Genomic DNA, 20,180 nt, shown 5'->3' on the forward strand with positions numbered 1-20,180 from the left:
TAGAGTTGAATGACATTGAGCTTTGAGCCATTGCTGTAGAGTAATGCAATATTTTTTTTATAAAGGAAAAATGTATTGTAGGTTTACACATGAATATGTACTGGATTTCAAGAACTGCTAATGATAAACATCATTCCAAGATGTATTGAATTCCGAACATCTGTTTGATTCTCAGGATATGAAATACCATTTTAAATACTGACTGAATACAAATGAGTCATCACTGTGGACAATTCCAGTCCATGCACCGTATAATTTACTTGGTTCTTTGGTTCGTTCCCCTGTTGTTCTAGGCACTACTACAATATAGTTAGTAATAATAATAATGACCGTATCTAGCGCAAAATCAATTTTGCCATGTCATTGAGCTCCAGTTAAAGAATTAAGGTTATCTTTAGATCTGTGCTCTATTTGGGTTAATGACATGACCTTCACCTGCTGTAATTTGTTGCCCTATGTGAAAAGTCCATTATATGAAGTTAAATTTTGTCAGGATGACTTGCTATTGTATGATGATTTTCACAATATATCATTTGTTAACACTGAAGAATTATGGGGAGGGAGGAAGTTGTGGGTGTGAAATGAGAAATGTATTGATCTATATATTAAAATATATTTAGCCAATATTAGTGAGTTGAGACAGAATTACTATATTCTACATGGAATGCTGCCATCATGTGGCTCAGGTGGAAATTGCAAATTATAACAATATACCTGCACCATGGATGTTACTTGGAGCTAGTTGAATCTGTTATTGCAAACAGTTTATCTGGTAACTTTGGCCCTTTGTTCTGTTCATGACCCAGTCCTGATTTCTAAGAATATATTTGGTTTTTGCAAGCATTCATCAGAGTTTATGCAAATTATTTTCCACAAAGTATTTCTTTCAACTATGTCTTTGACTACTTGTGATTCATGGTATGTGTGATTGGTCACCAAAGGCATATGGCATTGTTTTTGTTCCCTGATTGGATGACTAAATACTCTTAAACTTGGGAATAATGAATGAATTATAGGAATAGCAAATAATGCAGTCTGGAATGAATTTTCATAGCTTGATACAGGTTAAGGCCAGAAGGGACCATTATGAGCATCTAGTCTGACCTCTGGCCGTAGACTTTCGCCCAGTAATTCCCTAATCAGGCCCATTAACTTACTGTTTCAGATGAGCTCAGGTGAAACATTTGGGATTCACAAACGTTTTCATGAATAAACCAGTGGTTGTCCAAATATTTTCAAACAACAAATAATGGGACCCGACACACACAAACTCTTACAGCAAGTGAGGAGAAATGAGTATTCTATTCTGTTGAGTATGGCAGTATGAGAACCAATATAGAACAGAACAGAATACTTATGACGGTTTATTCAAACTCCACACTGATAAGGAAGGCGTTAAGCTGTTGCTCTGAGCCCTAGAAGCCCTACCCTGCCACACCAGCAAAGCGTTTATGGCTTGGAGGAGGAGCTTAAAAGGGGAATAGGCCAGCTCAGAAGGAAGGTAGACAGTGGAGATGAATTGATCTGCTTGGAGCTGCTGGGAAGGCTCTGGTTATAGAGACTTTTGCTAAACCCATAGTGGAGAGCTTTGCCACACTCAGGAGGTCTGAGACTTTATCTTTGATTTCAGTTATTTGATGTTTATTGCTTTACCTGTTGGGAAACAGGGAACTGGTAAGGAAGCAATCCAGGAGTCAGCAATATGGCACTTTCAGGCACAGAACTTAGCTGCCTACCTTTTGGGTCCTGGATCTGAACCCAGAGGAGAGGGCAAGCTTGGGTTTCCCTACCATCCCCAAGAGGTGGATAGAAAAGTGTAGCCTGGCCAGAGCTTGAAAAGGGCAGACCACCTCATGGCTGAAGCCTCTATTACTAGTGGAAGTGCAAAAGAAGTGATCCTGCTATGCCTGAGCCCGATCACAAAGGGGCACCTCTGGTGTGCACCCACCTGCACAGTATTCCTCCTCTCTTCATAAAAATACTCACAAATCACCTTTTCTGCTATTCAACTGGCTCTAGTGCCAATAGTTAACATTTCCTTTTTTAAATGTCTTGTCTAACCAAGACGTTGACAAAAAAGGAAGACTGCCAAACTCAGAGACTGTACCTGATTTCTTCTTCATCTCTGGACCCTCTCCACAACTGTTTATATGAGATGAAATGTATATGTCACAATATCACTGCTGTATCAACTGTCGAGCTATTTCGTACAATTGTCTTGGTATGAGTTTCAGATCTGACCTGACATTCAAGCTGACATGGTTTATAATCAAAGGTGGGAATGTGACTAATTCACAAAAGAAGAAGAAAAACTATTCACTTGTTTTTGCCCCAGTGTGACTCACATCTATATTACCTATTTTCCCAGTGGACTTGAAATAGTTTTTACGTATTTATGAGCTTCCTAAATCAACTGTTAACAGAGACAAACTCATTTAGCAAAGTGCTTTGGAGTAATTACAAAAAGTCTCTTGGATAACTGGGGTTGTGCATAACATATATCATTTACCCCAGTCATTTATATATGTAATATGTTATTTTTCCCTAATATATATAATATATGTCACCCATGCCTTTGTCACCTTGGATTACTCTACAGGGGAACACAGACTTAAATATTCAATAGCTGCAGCAAGTGCAGAATTCATCAGCCCAGTTATTAAGTTGTATTTCTCATGACTAGCACATATTTGATTTCACATATGTGGCTTAAAATCACAATATAAATATTGATATGTTCTAGTTCAACCAGAAGATATGGGCTTGATGCAGGAATTATCAGATGATAGTCTGTGGCCTATGTAATGCAGAAGGTCATACAACATACTAGATGGTCCTTTCTGGCCTTAAATCCTCTGAATATATTAACTCAGCTGTACCAATAACACTCTATACCAGGGGTTGGCAACCTTTCATAAGTGGTGTGCCGAGTCTTCATTTATTCACTCTACTTTAAGGTTTCGCATGCCAGTAATACATTTTAACCTTTTTAGAAGGTCTCTTTCTATAAGTCTCTATAGTATATAACTAAACTATTGTATGTAAAGTAAATAATGTTTTTAAAATGTTTAAGAAGCTTCATTTAAAATTAAATTAAAATGCAGAGCCCCCTGGACTGGTGGCCAGGACCCGGGCAATGTGAGTGCCACTGAAAATCGGCTCATGTGCCACCTTCGGCACACGTGCCATAGGTTGCCTATCTCTGCTTTATACTTAGATCCTGTAGTGTCTTCAGCAGTGCAGCAAACATCACCCTAAGCTATGTCTTGTTGAGAGTTCAAGATTTAGTGTCTTGCTTATACTGATCCTTTTTTTCCCCCTCACAAGGAGTAGATGGAATATCTGTAGCCTGGTTAGTTTCTGTGGGAACCCTGTCTGCTGATCTAGTAACTAAATCACCACATTGGAGACAATCAATTTGTCTTTGAGGAAGGACAACACTGAAAACAGTGATCAAATAACTTTGAGTATATACTCAAGGTCATGCCTCCTTGGTGGAAAACATTGGCAGGACTGCCCCTGAGAAAAATCCTGGCCAGAAACCTAGCTAGTTTGTCTGAGGAGCAATGTATGTAGAACTTCAGGTAGCTCATCTGGAAATCTATTCAGAGCAGCATGAGAAACGATCTTGTGCTTTTATGGAAAAAGCCCATATGTTGTCCCTGTCTCCAGTTACGAGTACAGTAGCTTTTCTTTACTGAAGAAAACAGCCAGTAGAATTCTGGTGGCCTCAAAAAGTGTGTCTCTGTTGATCCAGAACAAAAGATCAGGTTTGGGCTTTGTGTCCATTACAGATTGCATGAGTCCTGGCCAGGAGAAAACAGGACCCTTTCCGTTTGATTTGGGTGTGAAAGTATGTGGAGTAGCTGTAGGAGAGGGAAACACTTGTGTTCTCCCATATTGTTCCGAAGATCGCTGATTGGCTATTGGCTTCTCTCAGTGTGTCATTTCAGCTGGTGGTCTGGCAAAGGGTCAGTTGCACAGAACATCTCAATTAATTTTGTGCAACTGGCTCCCAAGCAGAACAGAGGCCAAAACAATGCTAGAGGCCACTCAATTATCCTACAAGAGAGGCAGGGACATTCAGAATACTGGAGGTTATGCAAAGCTTTCTCTTATTTTTCTATATGTAGACCACCTAGGGCCTGGCTCTGGACTTACACGGCTGCTTCTCCGGGGAGGTTAGTAACGGGTCACAGCTTCACCATTTTATCCCCATAAAAATGATGGTGTTTCCCCACATTGCATGGGCTTTAATTGTCAAATGTGCCCCCAAAAGAAGAAAATTTTGTCCTCTTACATTGTCCACATTGCAAAGTGAAAATTCTCCCCGTGACCAAATCTGCAGATTCTCATGAAAATTCACAACACATCAGTATTTGTACCATTTTGAAAAATGAAAATTGATTCCTTTCAGCATCAGCTTTAATTATATTGTGTCCCATCAGCCACAAACTACATTATACCCACACAAAGGCAAAGTGCAACTGTATTGGCAAGGTCCCTGCTAGTGGTGTTCTGGAATCCAAACCCCACCCCTCCCCCTGCTTTCTTTTAAACTCCTTCTAAAGTTCTGCTTTTCTCTGTAGTTCAAGGAAGGTGGGAGAAAATTGATACATTTAGTCATAGTTTATAAAATCAAGTAGTTCTACAAAATTGCCAAGTCATGGAAAGACCTGAGGGAAGACTGTTTTCCATAAAACTGAACACTGAAATGTTACTTCCATCTCAGCACGCAGTGACTTTACCACAAGAGTACACTTACCTAAATCCTCCAGATAAAGTTGGCCAAGACATGGCTTGCTTATTCCATCTTGATACACTGCATATACTGAAATGTTCATGTGAATTCCTGCTGTGAGGTCTCCTGAAACGAATTTTAGTTTTATTTAAAATTTCTGTGCAAGTTAAAGTTAAAACCGCAGAAAATTCTAATGGGATATTTAAAGAAAAAGTGAAAAGAGGCCTGGTCTGACTATATGGGAACAGGAAGGACTAGAAATGCTTGAATTCTACTCCCATCATTAGACTGACTATCCAGCTTTGTCAGATTTTTTGGGGGCGGGGAGGTGTTGGTGGAAAACTTCATTTTTTTGCAGTGAAAATTCAACTACTGAATGATACATTCTAGGCTCTCCTTTTGAGTGGGGAAGCAGTGCATCATGGGTGTCCTTGGCACTGTGCATCATGGGAAGATGTAGTCTGGGTGGGAAGCCTAGTCCGTAGAGGACAATGGAGACGTGAGGCAACTGAACAACACTTCCCATGAGGCACTGCCTGCAGCAGCATGGCCAAACCTAAATATTTTGGGGTTTGGCTGAAATATTTCCATTTTGGGGGCTTTTAAAATTAATTAATGTATTTCTATATTAATTTTTGACAAAAAATTCAAATTTTCTTGGAAACTTCTCTCTACTTGCCTATCTCTAATGGAAGAGCACTCATTAACATTGCAGTGTAGATTAATTAGTTAATGTCTATAAAGTCCTTTGAAGATGAAAAGCCCTGTGGATATTTGACACCTCAGTGACTTGTGGTTTTAAAAAATGCTAGAAAGAGAAGTATATTATTAAAACTTTCAGAAGGAAATTTCAGCTGAATACAGATTGAATATAGCTAACTTATGTATGACAGGTCAGTTCTGATACATAACACTGGAGACATTTGTGTTGAGAGAATTTGGGTATCAAACTTTTCACGTTTCAATAATAAAAACTACAGACCCAAACTTCCTGAATGTGCATTGCTGCCAATTTAGCAAAATTAATGCATATATGCGTATGTGCCAAAGCAAATTTTATAATCTCTGGGGTGTCATATGGTTTATCAGATGGAAGAATTAATTATGTATCAATTACAGTGAGGCTTCGTTTTCTGCACTGTACATTCCACTGTAAAGACCATATTCATTAACAGTTTATGGAAGGGATTACTTGTAATGTAACATGCCATCCAATGAGAAGGTGACTACAAAGGATGTGTTAATTTTTTATTATACAGTTGTATTTATTGTGATGAAAGCAGCTACCAATTTTCACTTGAATTTGGTTTCTCACATTTTCCTCATAATATATCAGTACAGAATCTTTTTTCCAACTAATATGGTTAACTGGAGATTCATCCTAGGCTAAATTGCTACACTGCTCAGGAAAACAGATCCCATTATATGCAATTCAGCAAGCCTATGCCGACTGATTTTACGGGAGTAAAATGCCAATGATCACATGGAAATGTGGGGACCAGGAACACTTTGTTGACGAGATCTGCAGTCAACATAACGGAGAGACAAGGTTGGTGAAGGTAATATCTTTTATTGGACCAACAGAAGTTGATGATGGTAAAAGAAACAAGCTTTTGAGCTACAGCGGGCTCTTCTGAAGTTTCTCTCTTTCACCAATGGAAGTTAGTCCAATAAGAGACATTACTTCGCCCACCCTGTCTCTCACTCATATCCTGGGATCAAGATGGCTACAACAACGCTGCATTTAGCATAATGGGACACATGCCACAATCCTTATTAGCTGGATGCTTGACCTCAGTGGGAATTTTGCCTGAGTAAAGCCTGCAGGTTTTGTCCTCTACAATTGTTCAGCAACAATAACTGCAGAAGACAGTTGCTGCCTCACATATTACTACCTCCTCTCCTGTCCTTTCACTCTTTATAGACATATTTCCATATGTACCACTCTTCCCAGCCCACATATGACTACACTACTTCCCACAATCTAGCCAAGTTTCATGTCTTCTCCCTCTTTGTGACTTGGTCCCTCCTTTCACAGAGCACCCTGCATTTCGAACAGCCTCCCCATTAATTTCCACATTTCCTGCCCCAACCTCTTTCAGACCATGAAATTTCTCCCTCCTGCCTATCTGCTACAGACTTCCACCTGCTCTCCTTTGTCATATTTGTACTGTTAAAAGTACCAGAGACCTGGGGCTCAATTTAAATTCACAGTTCCTTTGTTTTCTTTTGTTGTGTTTTGAGCTACAAGGCCTTGTGTACATCTATAGCACTATACAGAAAGTAAATAGCAAAAAGATTGTTACCATATCTTACCCTCTATATATGTAAATGTACCCTGGCTGGGGACTTTCTTCCATAAAAAATCATGTTGCTGATTATGCTGAGCTGCAGAAATCCATTCAACTATGAACCACAGAACTGATCTTCCAGTGTATTTAGGCAGCTTCCATTTGACAGAGACTCTTCTGTGGTCATCATGGCTAATCTGCATGTTGGTGGGGGATAGGAAATCTGCAAACAGAGGTAAGAGGAGTGATATGACTAAGGTGGGCCGGATCCTTCCAGTCATAGGAAGGCCCATTAAATGGCCCATTCTGCACAGGAAAACTGCCTATGCTCTGGAATAATTTAAGAAATGATCTTGAAATGAAAGGAAGAGATTTTACACAGACATGGAGCATTTTATATGTTAAAGGCCCATTGTTGAGTTTATCACACCTTTTCTCTCTCTGAAAATCTGTACCTGTTGCTTTTTACAAGAAACACCTCTGATTCTTCTAATAGAGAGACTCAAGAACAATCTGATTTTTCCACTTTATTTACCTAATGCACTTTCTATTTAGTCATTTTCACTGTATAACCCCTTTCACTTGCAGTGTCTGTGGGAGTTTCCCACGTTGCTGAGTGCAAGAAACATTTTAGAAAACAGGAAAATGTGGTTGTGGAAAACCACAGTCATTGGCCTGGGGAATCTGAGACAGATGTAGACCCTGAAACTACTTCTAATGCCTTGTTGTTGTTTGTTGTTTTAAATGACGAGATGTAAAGGTGAAACTGTGCTTTTATTGGAAATGAAAGGGGTTATTCTCACTAAGGTCCTGTGTACATAGGGAAATTGCCCACATTCTGTGACTGCTTTCAAGACCTACTTAAGCAGCACAGTAGTGTCAGCTGGTGCCAGCCAATGCAGACAGCCCAAAACTTATTTTTAAACCTATTGTTGCACATGGTCAGAGAGGAACGTTTGAAATATATGGCTGCTTATTGTCTCCAGGGCTTCTGGAGAGCACTAAATTCATTTATAAAAGAAGTGGGTAGGAGCAGAATTTCCAGAGGGTTTTCTCCACTTTAAAGCAATAAACAGAAGACTTTTTTTTCCCAGTTCTGACAAAACCAGATTTCAGTTAAAGCGAATGATGATGTGTGCATAATCTTACCATTAACATTACTGTGCTCTTGGGTCACTGTTATACTGGCTGGCATGGAACTTCCCTTGGAATTATATGCAGTCACGTGGACGGTACGCGTTGCTGGGGAAACCAGAACTTTGCATTGGGTGTCTGATGTGTTACATAAGTTAACCATTTCTCCCCGGCTTTCATGGAACACCCTGTAACCCAGAATTTTTCCTCTGGCATCTTTTGGCGCGAGAGGCTGAAAACAATGGAAAAACAAATGCCCTTATAGAACAATGTGTTGTTTGCTGCCACTGGGGAACACATTCCTAAGTTCTCCATCCCCACGCATAGCGCTTTGCATGAAATTGTAACTATGTGCCAAGAGTATTGTTAATTGACAGAGGATTTCAAAGGACTGGAGTGAGACTCATCAACTTAGCATGCAGAATACTCTGGAACAATTTCTCTTAAAGGAATAGACACAAACAAATTTTGCCTTAAGTTTATACAGGCATGTCATCGTCTTTGTCCTCTGTCTTCCCTCAAACAAACTGGCTGGTTACTGCTTGTACAAGAAAAACATCACTTTTTCTTGTAGCTTTGAACTCCCATATAACCAGGATGTGGAACACTCCCAGATGAGCCCTAATTTTGTTCGGCACTAGAGCCACAAAACTAAAATCTCTTCCCTCCCCTCCTTCCTGAGCCCATAACTGTGCAGGGGAGCAACTCTCACCTCCCTTACAGGGTATCAGGATCCAGGGATGTCTCTCTTCTCCCTTCCCCCCACCCCACCATATGGGCTTAGGAGAAAGATTCAAAGACCAGCAAGCCAGAGAGGCAGAAGCAGCCAAAGCAGGGACTTTAGTCCTTTTTGGAGAACTTTCTACCATTTTGACAGGACTTTCTCTGCCCTTTGGTGACTGGCTGCTTACTCCAACCATCACCCTCTCCCTCCCTCATAGGATATGTCTACCCTGCGCCCCAACCTCCTGCCCCAGCCCAAAGTCCGCACCCAAACTCCCTCCCAGAGCCTGCATCCCTCACCCGGTCCCACAGCCCAAACCCCTGCCCCAGACCAGAGTCTGCACCCCTCACCCCGTCCTATACCCAAACTCCTTCCCAGAGCCTGCACCTCTCACCCGCCTCACCCCAACTCCCTGCCCCAGCCCAGAGCCCTCACCTAGCACCCAAGCTCTCTCCCAGAGCCTGCACCGCTTCCCCCCACACTCTCCAAACCCCTGCCCCAGTCCAGAGCCTGCATGTCAAACCCCCTCCTGCACCCAAACTCCCTCCCAGAGCCGTAGGCAGGTGTGTGGGGGGGAGGAGGGGCAGGAGACTTGGACCTGTTCTGGGCACCACCAAAAATTATACAAACCCGCCGTCCCTGACAGCTGGCCCAGGCTGGCTGACTTGGGCTTGGGCTGTTTCATTGCAGTGTCGGAGTCTGGGCTCAGGGTGGGGCCTGGGCTCTAGGACTCTGTGGGTCTACACTGTAATGAAACAGCCCCGCAGCCCAAGCTAGCTGGCAGTGTAGACATACCAAGAGTCTCTTCATCCCAGCTTCACTCCTCTTACCTTCTCCTCCCTCTCCCTGTCTGTCAGTGTCCCCTCTCCCTTCTGCTTCGCTGATATCCTAACCCTCCTCCCCCTGAAAAGCAGTGGCACTAACATGCTGTTTGCTGCCATCACACTGTTCCTATTGCTGATGTATTCTGCTCCTACCCCACCCTGTGTCTCTTTTGTCTATTTAGGTTGTAAGCTCTTCAGGGCAGGGGCGGGTTGTTTTTTTTGTTTTGCGTCCATACAGCACCTAGGGCAACAGGGTCCTGGCCCATGACTGGGGCTCCTAAATGCTACAGTAATACAGATAATAATAATAATAATTAATAATAAATGGTATTTTAGAATCCCATGTGGCTTGAGAAACAAAATAGCATTACCTTTATCAAGACCGTCACTTCTCGGCTACCGTTCATGTATACTGGACCCATAACCCTCCACACATCCAGGATTTTAGAAGGTGCTGCAATCAAAAGAAGTACAGTAACTGAATTGGTGATTTCTGGTATTAATATTTAAATGAACAAGGTAATGGCCGTGATTTGGTATATGACTTAGTTCAGTATTAAAATCAAATGGCATCAGCAAGTATTTTCAAAGCAACCCCTTTGACACAGGCTCTGGCAGATACATTTCTATAAACTTTCTAATAATAATTAATAACTGAGCTGCCTTTAGTTTAGCTCCTTAAGACAGCAGGGAAGGAGTTGATGATGCCTGCCTGGTCTCAGAGACCTGCTGGTACAAAGCTCTGCCGCTAGACAAAGGGAAACAACCCAACTCGGTAGAGTTATTTATTATTACTACTCTTTAGTATTATGAATACTTGATTAGTTTCTTAATCCCTTCATAAGATGAGCCTTTTGTGGTTTGGTTTTATTGTTTGGCACTTATAGATGCTTTGCGATGGGCCACCTACCAATGGATGATTCATGGAGTTTTAAGGCCAGAGGGACCATTAGATCTGTATCACAAGCCATGTTTCACCTATTTACCATTGCATTGAGATATCTTGCCTGATAACTTGTGTTTGGCTAACTCCTGTCTTTGAGAAAGGCATCCAGTCATGATCTCCGAAGACACCAAGAGATGGGGAATTCCATTGGTAGTTTGTTCAAGTGAGTAATCATCGTCATTGTTAAAAATCTGTTCCTAATTTCTAATTTGTCTGACTTCAATTTCCCACCGCTGGTTCTTGTTTTGCCTTTCTCCACTAAATTAAAGTATTGTCTCCTCGTTAAAGAATGTTGTCATCACAAAGTACTTGTAGGCTGTAATCAAGTCACTTCTCACTCTTTTTGATAAGCTAAACAGTCTGAGATTGTCCAGACTTTGCATCATTTCTGTGGCTGTCTTCTGTATCCTCTCCAATTTTTCAATATCCTGGTTAAAATGTGCACACCAGAACTGTACACAATATTCCAGTACCAGACTCACCAATGCCATATACGGAGGTAAAATTGTCTCCTTATTCTTACTCATACTTACAGGTCCAGGGATCACATTAGCCCTTTTTGCCATGTTATCGCACTGGGAGCTCATATTCAGTTGTTTTGTCCCCTAAATCCTTCTCAGAGTCATTGCTTTCTAGGATACAGCCCCCCATTCGATTGGTGTGGCCTCCATTCCTTGTTTCTAGATGTGTATTTTAACTTTGCATTTGACTACCTTAAAATGCATTTTATTTGAATGGGCCTGTGATGGGGTGTTTACCCTGCACAGGACTGGAAGGCTTTCAGGTGGCCAGACAAGCCAGTTAACTCCAAGGACTGCACCTGGAGGAGGAGCCAGGGAGCAGGGGATTGACTGTGAACAGATGCTGGGCAGGAATAGGTGGGACTTCCATAAAGCCATACAGCAGAAGGGGGACTGGACGGAAGAAGTCTCCAGTTGCTCCCTGGGAGAATGGAGGTGTGTCTGGGGCTAGAGACACGTTGCATAGTTACTCCCTGGGAAGAGGGCAAGCCCAGAGAAGGGGGCGAGCCAGAGAGGTAGGCAAGGCTCAGGGGAAAGAGCAGTGATGTATGGGGTAGGTCAAACCTTGGCTGCTGATGAGAAGGCCCCTGAGCCAGAACCTGGAGTAGAGGGTGGACCCGGGTCCCTGTACCAGCCACTAACAGAGTGGCACCAGTGGAGCAGTGAGCAGGAAGACTGCCTGAGCCTATTTGCCAAGAGGGACTTTAATAGTCTGGAAGGTGGGAACATGTTTGGTGACCCAGCTGGAGGGCCAAGTCACAAAGAGGAGGCTAGTATCAGAGGGGTAGCCGTGTTAGTCTGTATCCACCACAACAACGAGAAGTCCGGTGGCACCTTAAAGCAGGGCTTTGGAGCGAAGCCCAGAGCGGGAGCATAAGCAGCTCCAGAGCAGTGGAGCTGCAAGCTTTTGCCTGGAGCTGGAGCACAGCTCCAAAGTCCTGCCTTAAAGACTAACAGATTTATTTGGGCATAAAACTACAATACCCACCTGGGGAAGTGAGGAAACAGATTGACAGAGCGACTAAAGGACAGGCCCAACAAGGAAAATAACAGAATAACCACTGGCCATCACGTAAAGCCCCAAGCTAAAACCTCTCCAGCACATCATCAATGATCTACAACCTATCCTGGAAAACGATCCCTCACTCTCACAGACCTGGGGAGACAGGCCAGTCCTCACTTAGACAGCTCCTGAATTTGAGGCAAATACTCACCAGCAACTGCACACCACACCACAGAAACACTAACCCAGGAGCCAATCCCTGTAACAATCTCCGTTGCCTACTCTGTCCCCATATTTACTCCAGCGACACCATTATAGAACCCAACCACATCAGCCTCACCATCAGGGGCTCATTCACCTGCACATCTACTAATGTGATATATGCCATCATGTGCCAGCAATGCCCCTCTGCCATGTACATTGGCCACATAAAAGAATAAATGGAAACAAATCAGACATCAGGCATGATAATATACAAAAGCCAGTAGGAGAACACTTCAATTTCCCTGGACATTCAAGAACAGATTTAAAAGTAGCCATCCTTCAACAAAAAACTTCAAAAATAGACTTCAAAGAGAAACTGCAGAGCTACAATTCATCTGCAAACTTAACACCATTAATCTGGGTTTGAATAGGGACTGGGAGTGGCTGACTCACTACAAAAGCAATTTTCCCTCTCTTGGTATTGACACCTCCTCGTCAATTATTGGGAGTGAACCACATCCACCCTAACTGATTAGCTGCCTTATCACTGGTTCTCCACTTGTAAGGTAACTCCCTTCTCTTCATGTGCCAGTACATCTATGCCTGTATCTGTAATTTTCACTCCATGCATCTGAAGAAGTGGTTTTTTTTACCCATGAAAGCTTATGCCCAAATGAAGCTGTTAGTCATCAAAGAGGAGGCTGCAGTTCCTGGAGCGAGAGGGATCACAGGGTGAGACAGGATAGGTGAAGACATCATCAGAGGAGGGTGCAAATTGGCTAATCCCCAGGATGGCCACGAGGAGGTGCCATGAGCTATGAGTGGACTTCGTCACAGGACCCAGTTTACCAAGAAATCGAGATTGTTCTGTGTTACTGTCCTGTCCTCCTCATTGACTGCTCCACCAATCTTTGTGTCATCTACTAATTTCCTCACAGGGATTTTATATTTACTTCCTGATCATTGTGAAAATGTTGAATTGCATCACACCTAGTATCTGCAGAACCCCACTAGAAACACTCCCATTCAAAGATAATTCCCATTAACTACTACTTTTTGAGATCTGTCAGCCAGCTCTTAACTCATTTGTGCTCTATTTATATCATATACCGCTAAGTTTTTAGTCATACTGTTGTGCAGTACTATGTCAAATGTCCCACAAGAGTCTAAATACACCTCTACTTCGATATAATGCTGTTCTTGGGAGCCAAAAAATCTTACTGTGTTATAGATGAAACCACATTATATCGAACTTGATTTGATCCGCTGGAGCGCACACCCCTGTCTCCCCAGAGTGCTGCTTTACCGTGTCATATCCTAATTCGTGTTATATCGGGTAGAGGTGTATATTACATCTATGCAGTTATCTTTATCAACTAAACTTGTAATCTCATTAAAGAATGAAGTCAGGTTTGTTTGACAAGTCCTATTTTACATAAAACTATGTCGACTTGCATTATTTATAACTGTATCAGTTTCTCCTTCATTTGTTCTCGCTTACTGGCCTATAGCTACCCAGCTTATCCTGCTTGCCCTTTTTGAGTATTGGCACATTAGCATTCTTTCAGTCTTCTGCAATTTCTCTAGTATGCCAAGATTTATTAAAAATGAATATCATTGGGATAGAGCTCTCTTCAGCCTGCTCTTTTAGGACTCTTGGCACAAGAAATCATGGCCTGCTGATTTTAAAATGTTGATCCCTAGTAGATGTTGTCTAACATCCTCCTTGGTTATTAATGGATTGGATGGTACTTCATCATCCTCATGCAATATAAGAACATCCTCCTCCTTCTTTCCAAATACAGAATAGAAATGTTTTACCTGCTTCTGCCTGTTCTACATCATTATTAATATTTTTACCATCTCCATCTAGTAATGGACCTGCTACGATTCCTTTTTAGTCCTAATATACTTAAAAAACTCCTTATTCTTAGCCCTGCCAGCCATGGATTTTTCCCTGATGTCTTAGGTTTCCTTTATCTATTTTCTGCACTTCTTAACCTCTAATTTATATCAGTTGCTATCTGTTTCACTCTTTCCCCGTTTATTATATGTTGCATTTTTATTTCTAGCTGCTACCTTCACTTTGCCACTGAATCAGGTTTGACTGTGAAATCATGGCTTCTTGACCCTCTGTTACAAGGTGGTCTGTCCTCTTTAAGAGGTATTGGGAAAGCAAAATGCTGTTCCAGGAGTTCTGGATCAGATGTTGGGAAAGAGGAAGTAGTCCCAGAGTAATAGTTAGACTTGGGGGAAACCCAGGTTCCTGTCTCTTTAAGACCTCAGGGCTAAGACCCTTGTGCTGTATGTTGGCACAAGCATTCCCCGTCTCTCAGCCAGCCAGCACAAAGTCTGAGAAAACAGGGGTATATATAAGCTGCCTCTTCACTCATAACAAGAGGAGGAATAGAGAGCAGAGAGGATGCGGGGCACCCAGGGGAGACTCTAGAAAGGGAAGACTGCTTGTCTACTGCCTGGTGGGGTGACCTGGCCTGCAACCTGTAGAGGAAGACTGCACCAGTGAGATGCCTTGGAGAAAGAACTGTTGTTATGAAGGTTTTGTTTTGAGTTTTGTTTCTTGAAAGCCTTTGATGTCAGCCTGGGTGGAACTGGTGGAGGGCAACGTATAGGAACCAGGAGAAGCACAGCACAAGCCATAGAAAGAGGGCTGTGGAATCCCTTTGTCAAGAGGAAACGGTGTGGGCCTGCAGAGCCACTGGAAACTATGTAAAGACTCAATAAATTAGAACTCAGAAGGTTAGAAATATTTTGGATTGTGGAAAGTTGCCAGGAGACCCAGAAGGAAGCTGGGTGAGGAGTCGGCCATGCTCTGAAGGGGGTGCTCTAGAGATGGTGATCCAGCCACACCCTCAAATTCTTGTTAAAGAATTCCTAATCTCTATTCACATTTTCCCCCAATCAATTCTGCTAATCATTTCCCACAGCTTTGGGAAACTATTGCTTTTGACGCAGCAAGGATATATATTAGTGGTTGGGATTGTCCTCTGTTTGCCCGTATTGAATGTAATCAGGTAATGATTTCTGGTCCCTAGGCAATCACCAGCTTCCCTTCCAGTGAGCCAGTGATTAATTCATCTGTATCCACCAGAATGAGGTCCAAAATACTTACCTCATAGATTCTAAGGCCAGAAGGGACCATTGTGATAATCAAGTCTGACCTCCTGCATAATACAGCCCATAGCGCTTCCTGAATTATGGTGGGTGCAATACCTTTTGTGTTAGAAAACTATCACCTATAAGTTTAAAAAACTCTAATGACTGACGACTGGCTGCACAAGACCTCCATCATACGTCTCCCAAATTGAAGTCCTTCATAACAAGTGTTTCTTTCCACACATTACAGAAGGGTGCATAAGTAGTAATTCCTAGTTCCTCTCTGGTTTGATTTGGTGCACTGTAATAGATCCTCCTCCTGGGGTTTGTTAGTCAACACTAGAGATGGTTGGGAACTTTCTGTCTGAATGATTTTCCAACAGAAAATATCTTTCTGTAGCACCGACAGACCCCGGTCGTCGTCAGGCAGGATCGGATGTGGGATCTCTGGAGCTAAATGCATGAGTCTCTACTGCATGAGCTAAAAGCCATATGACACTTAGCTAAGGCTGTCGAGCAGACTCATTAATCTCTAAGTGGCTTCGGTGCTGCTAGATGAGACAGTACTTACACCCAGGAAGTGTGTGGGTTACATTTGCAAAATCAAATTTTTCTGTGGGAAAACTTCAATTTTGCTAAAAATTTTCTATTTTTCCACCAGGAAAATCAAACTGATGGTACCCCAGCAGCCTCCCTAGAAGGTATAGAGGGCAAATTATAAAAGCCTTCCAGGTGAGCAACGGGAAAGGCAAAAAAATTCATTTTGGTTCTCCCAAACTGGAAGGATTTGGAACTTCTGTCTCATGAAAAACTTCAAAGTTTTTACTTTTTGTCCCAAACTGGGATGGAATTTATTCTGAAACTTTGAAGTCTTCTGCAGAACAGAAGTTCTATTTCTGGCCAACTCTGGTTAGCACATTGATCCACGTGCAGTCAAGATGCTGTTGTTCCAAGGTATTGATAACTCTAAAATAGGCAATGGTGTCTTTTATGGAGAATGCCACCCTGGACAAATTATAACCATGGTTGGTTTGGGGTTTGTTTTTTGTTTTTCCTAACATTCCAATCATGTGAATTATCCAACCAAACTTCAGTAATGCCAGTTGTATCCACTTTCTTCTCATCATTGAGAACTCCTAATTCCTCTTGCTTGTTAGCCAGGTCCCTAGCATTGGTCCATAAGCAACTGAAAAATGTTTTCAGTGAAATAAGTTTGTGTTTGAGGTGGTGGGGGGAGAGAAAGGGTATTTTTCAGTATTTACATACATTCCCTGCCTTGGGGGAGGGCTTTGTATTAAATTCTTTCAACTCTCCTTCACAGAGGGACCATTCTCAATGGGAAATGGCTTTCTCACAACCACCAGACACCTCACAAATGATCCTGTTTCCCCTTTGAGAGAGAAGGTTGTGAGGCTGTAATGTTCCAATAGCCTCTGCTTTCTCCTGAGTTCCCCCTCCACTTTGGCCACATCAGGTATCTTGTGAAGTTCTTGTTTAAAAACGAACCAACCCTGTGACTGCGTTATTAAAACAGAATCTCGAATGCCTTAATCAACAGGGGTAGAGGCTGAGCAGCCATCTCATCTAAGGGTGACCAGACTGCAAGTGTGAAAAATCGGGACAGGCATGGGGGGTAATAGGAGCCTATATAAGAAAAAGACCCCAAAATCGGGATTGTCCCTATAAAATCAGGACATCTGGTCACCCTAATTACATCAGGATCTAGGACTCAAATCAGGACTGTTCAAGGAATAGCTGAAGAGTCTGCTTCTATAACAGCTCGTGATAAATCACCTCTAGATGGAAGCAGAAATCAACCAGCAAGCTTTCTGGCTACTGACAATGTCATACCCAGAATAAGCCAGCAGAGGGCACCAGCAGAACACTACCGTGAGACCACTTCTTGCCTAGATGTGCTGTTAACTCTATTTGCCCATCAATTTGCGGGGCATTTGCTTATGTAGGTATTTAACCTACATAAGGTTACATAAAAATCTAATCTTTTTCTGTATCTACAGGAGACTAGAGCCCTGAGTATGTAGTCTCCACGATTCAGACAGGCTGGGGGAAAAATTAATTTGACTGGCCTTATAATTGCCAAAGTGGCGGTACAATGGTGCATCTGCCCAAAAGGCATACAGTTCCTGGCACAATAATGCTGAGAGATTTTCCTCTGGAAAACACTTTGCAAACAGTCATTACGGCTGCTAACATGTGGGAAGTGACTGGAGTGTAAGTGTTCGCAGGATTGGGGAGTTAAATTGTAATTCTGTTCAGAATCAAGTGGCACTCTGCGTGACAGCAGAGCACATAGAATGACTGAATAATCCAACTATACATAAGAATTGGATCAAATTAATTATGCTGTTGATATACCAGGAAATAGCTGTCTGCTCACTTTCAAAGATGAGGCACACTGCAAATAGATAAGTAAATAGTGCCTTTATGACAAGTGTGAGTTCTACCATGGTTCATATATCCACCCTGGATGAAAGTACTCATGGTATCTTTGAAAACCTATATCCACGAATGAGATGCTAATCCAGGGCCTGATCCAAAGCCTAATGAAGTAAATGGAAAGGTGCCCTTTGACTGCAGTGGCTTTGACTCAAGCTTTGGATGGCGCTGCTGTATCGTTCCTGCATGTGCCACTGCTGGGAGGCAGTGATCTAAGGAAAGGTGTCACAGTGCATTGGCCAGGGTTGATGCCAGCTGCATTAGAGAAGAGGCAGAATGGGTACAGCAATTATTTTATTAGCTCAGTTTAAAACATGAGGCAGTAACTAGCATTGAAACTCTGTGCTCATATCAATGCCTTTCACATGAAGATCATTATATATGTTAAGGTTCATAATGACCCTATGAGGTAGATGAGTAGATGAGCAGGTAGGTACACTGAGGCGCAGAAAGGTTTAGTCATTGTCAAAACCAGGAACACAATTGTGATGTCCTGACTCCAAATCTCCTACTTTAACCATTAGATATGCTGTCTCCTCTGACTGATGTTGTTCGTAGTGTTGTGGTAGCCATGTTGTCTCCAGGATATTAGAAACAAAGTGGATGAGGTAATATCTTGTATTTGACCAACTTCCATTGGAGAAAGAGGCATGTTTTTGAGTTACAAATGACCTGAAGAAGAGCTCTGTGTAGCCAAAAGTTTGTCTCTTTCACCAACAGAAGTTGGCCCAATACAAGATATTGCCTCACTCACCTTGTGTCTCCTTTGACTCAGTCATTTAAAAAACGGCACTAACTTTTCTGATGACATCTACCCTGATTGGTTAAACATCACCAAAAGGTGAAAGCCCAAACATTACAAACAGTCAATCTCCTCTTTGCAGATTCACTTGTATTTGTATTTTTGCGTGTGTGTTTGAATCCCAGGTGCAAACCTGGGTACCTGCCTCTCTACCTAATTGCAGTTACCTAACTGCAGTTAACTCAGTTACCTAACTGCAGCTGTCAAAAGAGAGGTTGCACCTCAGCCCGTCTTAAAAAATGTACCCTTTATGCTGTCAAGTGGGAAATGATGTGTCACATGCCATCACAAATATCTTTACAGTGGGCCTTTGTTCCCCTATAGCCTGCCAACCAGGAGGAATGGGAAGTGTTTGTAGCAAGAGAGATTGTCACACAGGGAATGGCTGAAGTGACTATTTTTTACATTTAGTCTGATTAGAAAATCAAATGCTCCATTCCTGTTTTACTTGGTAAGAGACAAATCTTGGTCACTTTGTTGGATTAACATGGAAGAAGATATAAGGAGCATTCTTGATCACCACTATAGCGCAGAGGCAGGATTTCTTATCAGTGATTAAGAGCACTAAGCGGTGGACCCAGCTAACATTCCCATTTCTTGCACCCTGGCCCAAAGGGGCTCTGATTAGCTGGCAGGGGTTAGGCATGGCTGGACTTCCAGCTGGCATGCACTGACCAGGGAATCTGAACATAAGAATGGCCATGCTGGATCAGACCAAAGGTCCATCTAAGCCAGTATCCTGTCTTCTAATAGTGGCCATTACCAGATGCCCCAGAGGAAATGAACAGAACAGGTAATCATCAAGGGATCCATCTCGTCACCCATTCCCAGCTTCTGGCAAACAGAGGCTACGGACACCATCCCGGCTAATAGCCATTGATGGGCCTATCCTCCATGAATGTATCTAGTTCTTTTATTTATATGTATACCCAATAAGGTACTGCTCCAATAAGGTACACCTGACCGTGAACTGATCCCACATGTTCCAATAACAGGGTAACTAGAAGCCTGCACCACTCCACTCCCTTTGACAATTGCCCCAAACAAGGGGGTGCTCTCATTCAAAACTTTTGAAAAAATAAGAAAAAGTGATGCATGACAGCAGGAGATGGAGCAATTCACTTGTAAGCCTGGGTGTGAACTCACCTGCTTCTGGGGTTGTGTAAGTAAAGGGGGCACTCCATCCACTCCAATAGCTTTTGGCAAGAATTAATCGGCATCTCACTTGAAACTCATACTCTGTGTTCAACTCCAGGCTGTACTCTGTGTGTGGCCCTCTTGTCACATTTATGTCCCATTCTTTCATCTAAAATTGACAAACAAGATAACTTTCCAAGCTGTACTAACTAGCCTCGTGAAATTAGACATCCTTTCAACAACATGTACTGGAACTATTAATGATGCTATAACAAGCCCTGC

The 20,180-nt window shown here is 42.4% G+C and overlaps 1 protein-coding gene across 1 annotated transcript in view; it reads right to left on the minus strand.

The window, feature by feature from the left end:
* Positions 1–20,180, minus strand: part of LOC115656700 (interleukin-23 receptor-like) — a 40,349-nt gene that overhangs the window by 2,796 nt on the left and 17,373 nt on the right. The window contains exons 7-11 of the mRNA XM_030573783.1: positions 19,908–20,067; positions 10,086–10,168; positions 8,182–8,398; positions 7,058–7,255; positions 4,766–4,867 (exon numbers count right to left, since the gene is read on the minus strand). Coding sequence (XP_030429643.1) covers positions 4,766–4,867; positions 7,058–7,255; positions 8,182–8,398; positions 10,086–10,168; positions 19,908–20,067 — 760 coding nt within the window. The remainder of the gene's footprint in view (positions 1–4,765; positions 4,868–7,057; positions 7,256–8,181; positions 8,399–10,085; positions 10,169–19,907; positions 20,068–20,180) is intronic.

Source organism: Gopherus evgoodei, chromosome 8, assembly GCF_007399415.2.
Source record: "Gopherus evgoodei ecotype Sinaloan lineage chromosome 8, rGopEvg1_v1.p, whole genome shotgun sequence".
Lineage (NCBI taxonomy): Eukaryota > Metazoa > Chordata > Testudines > Testudinidae > Gopherus > Gopherus evgoodei.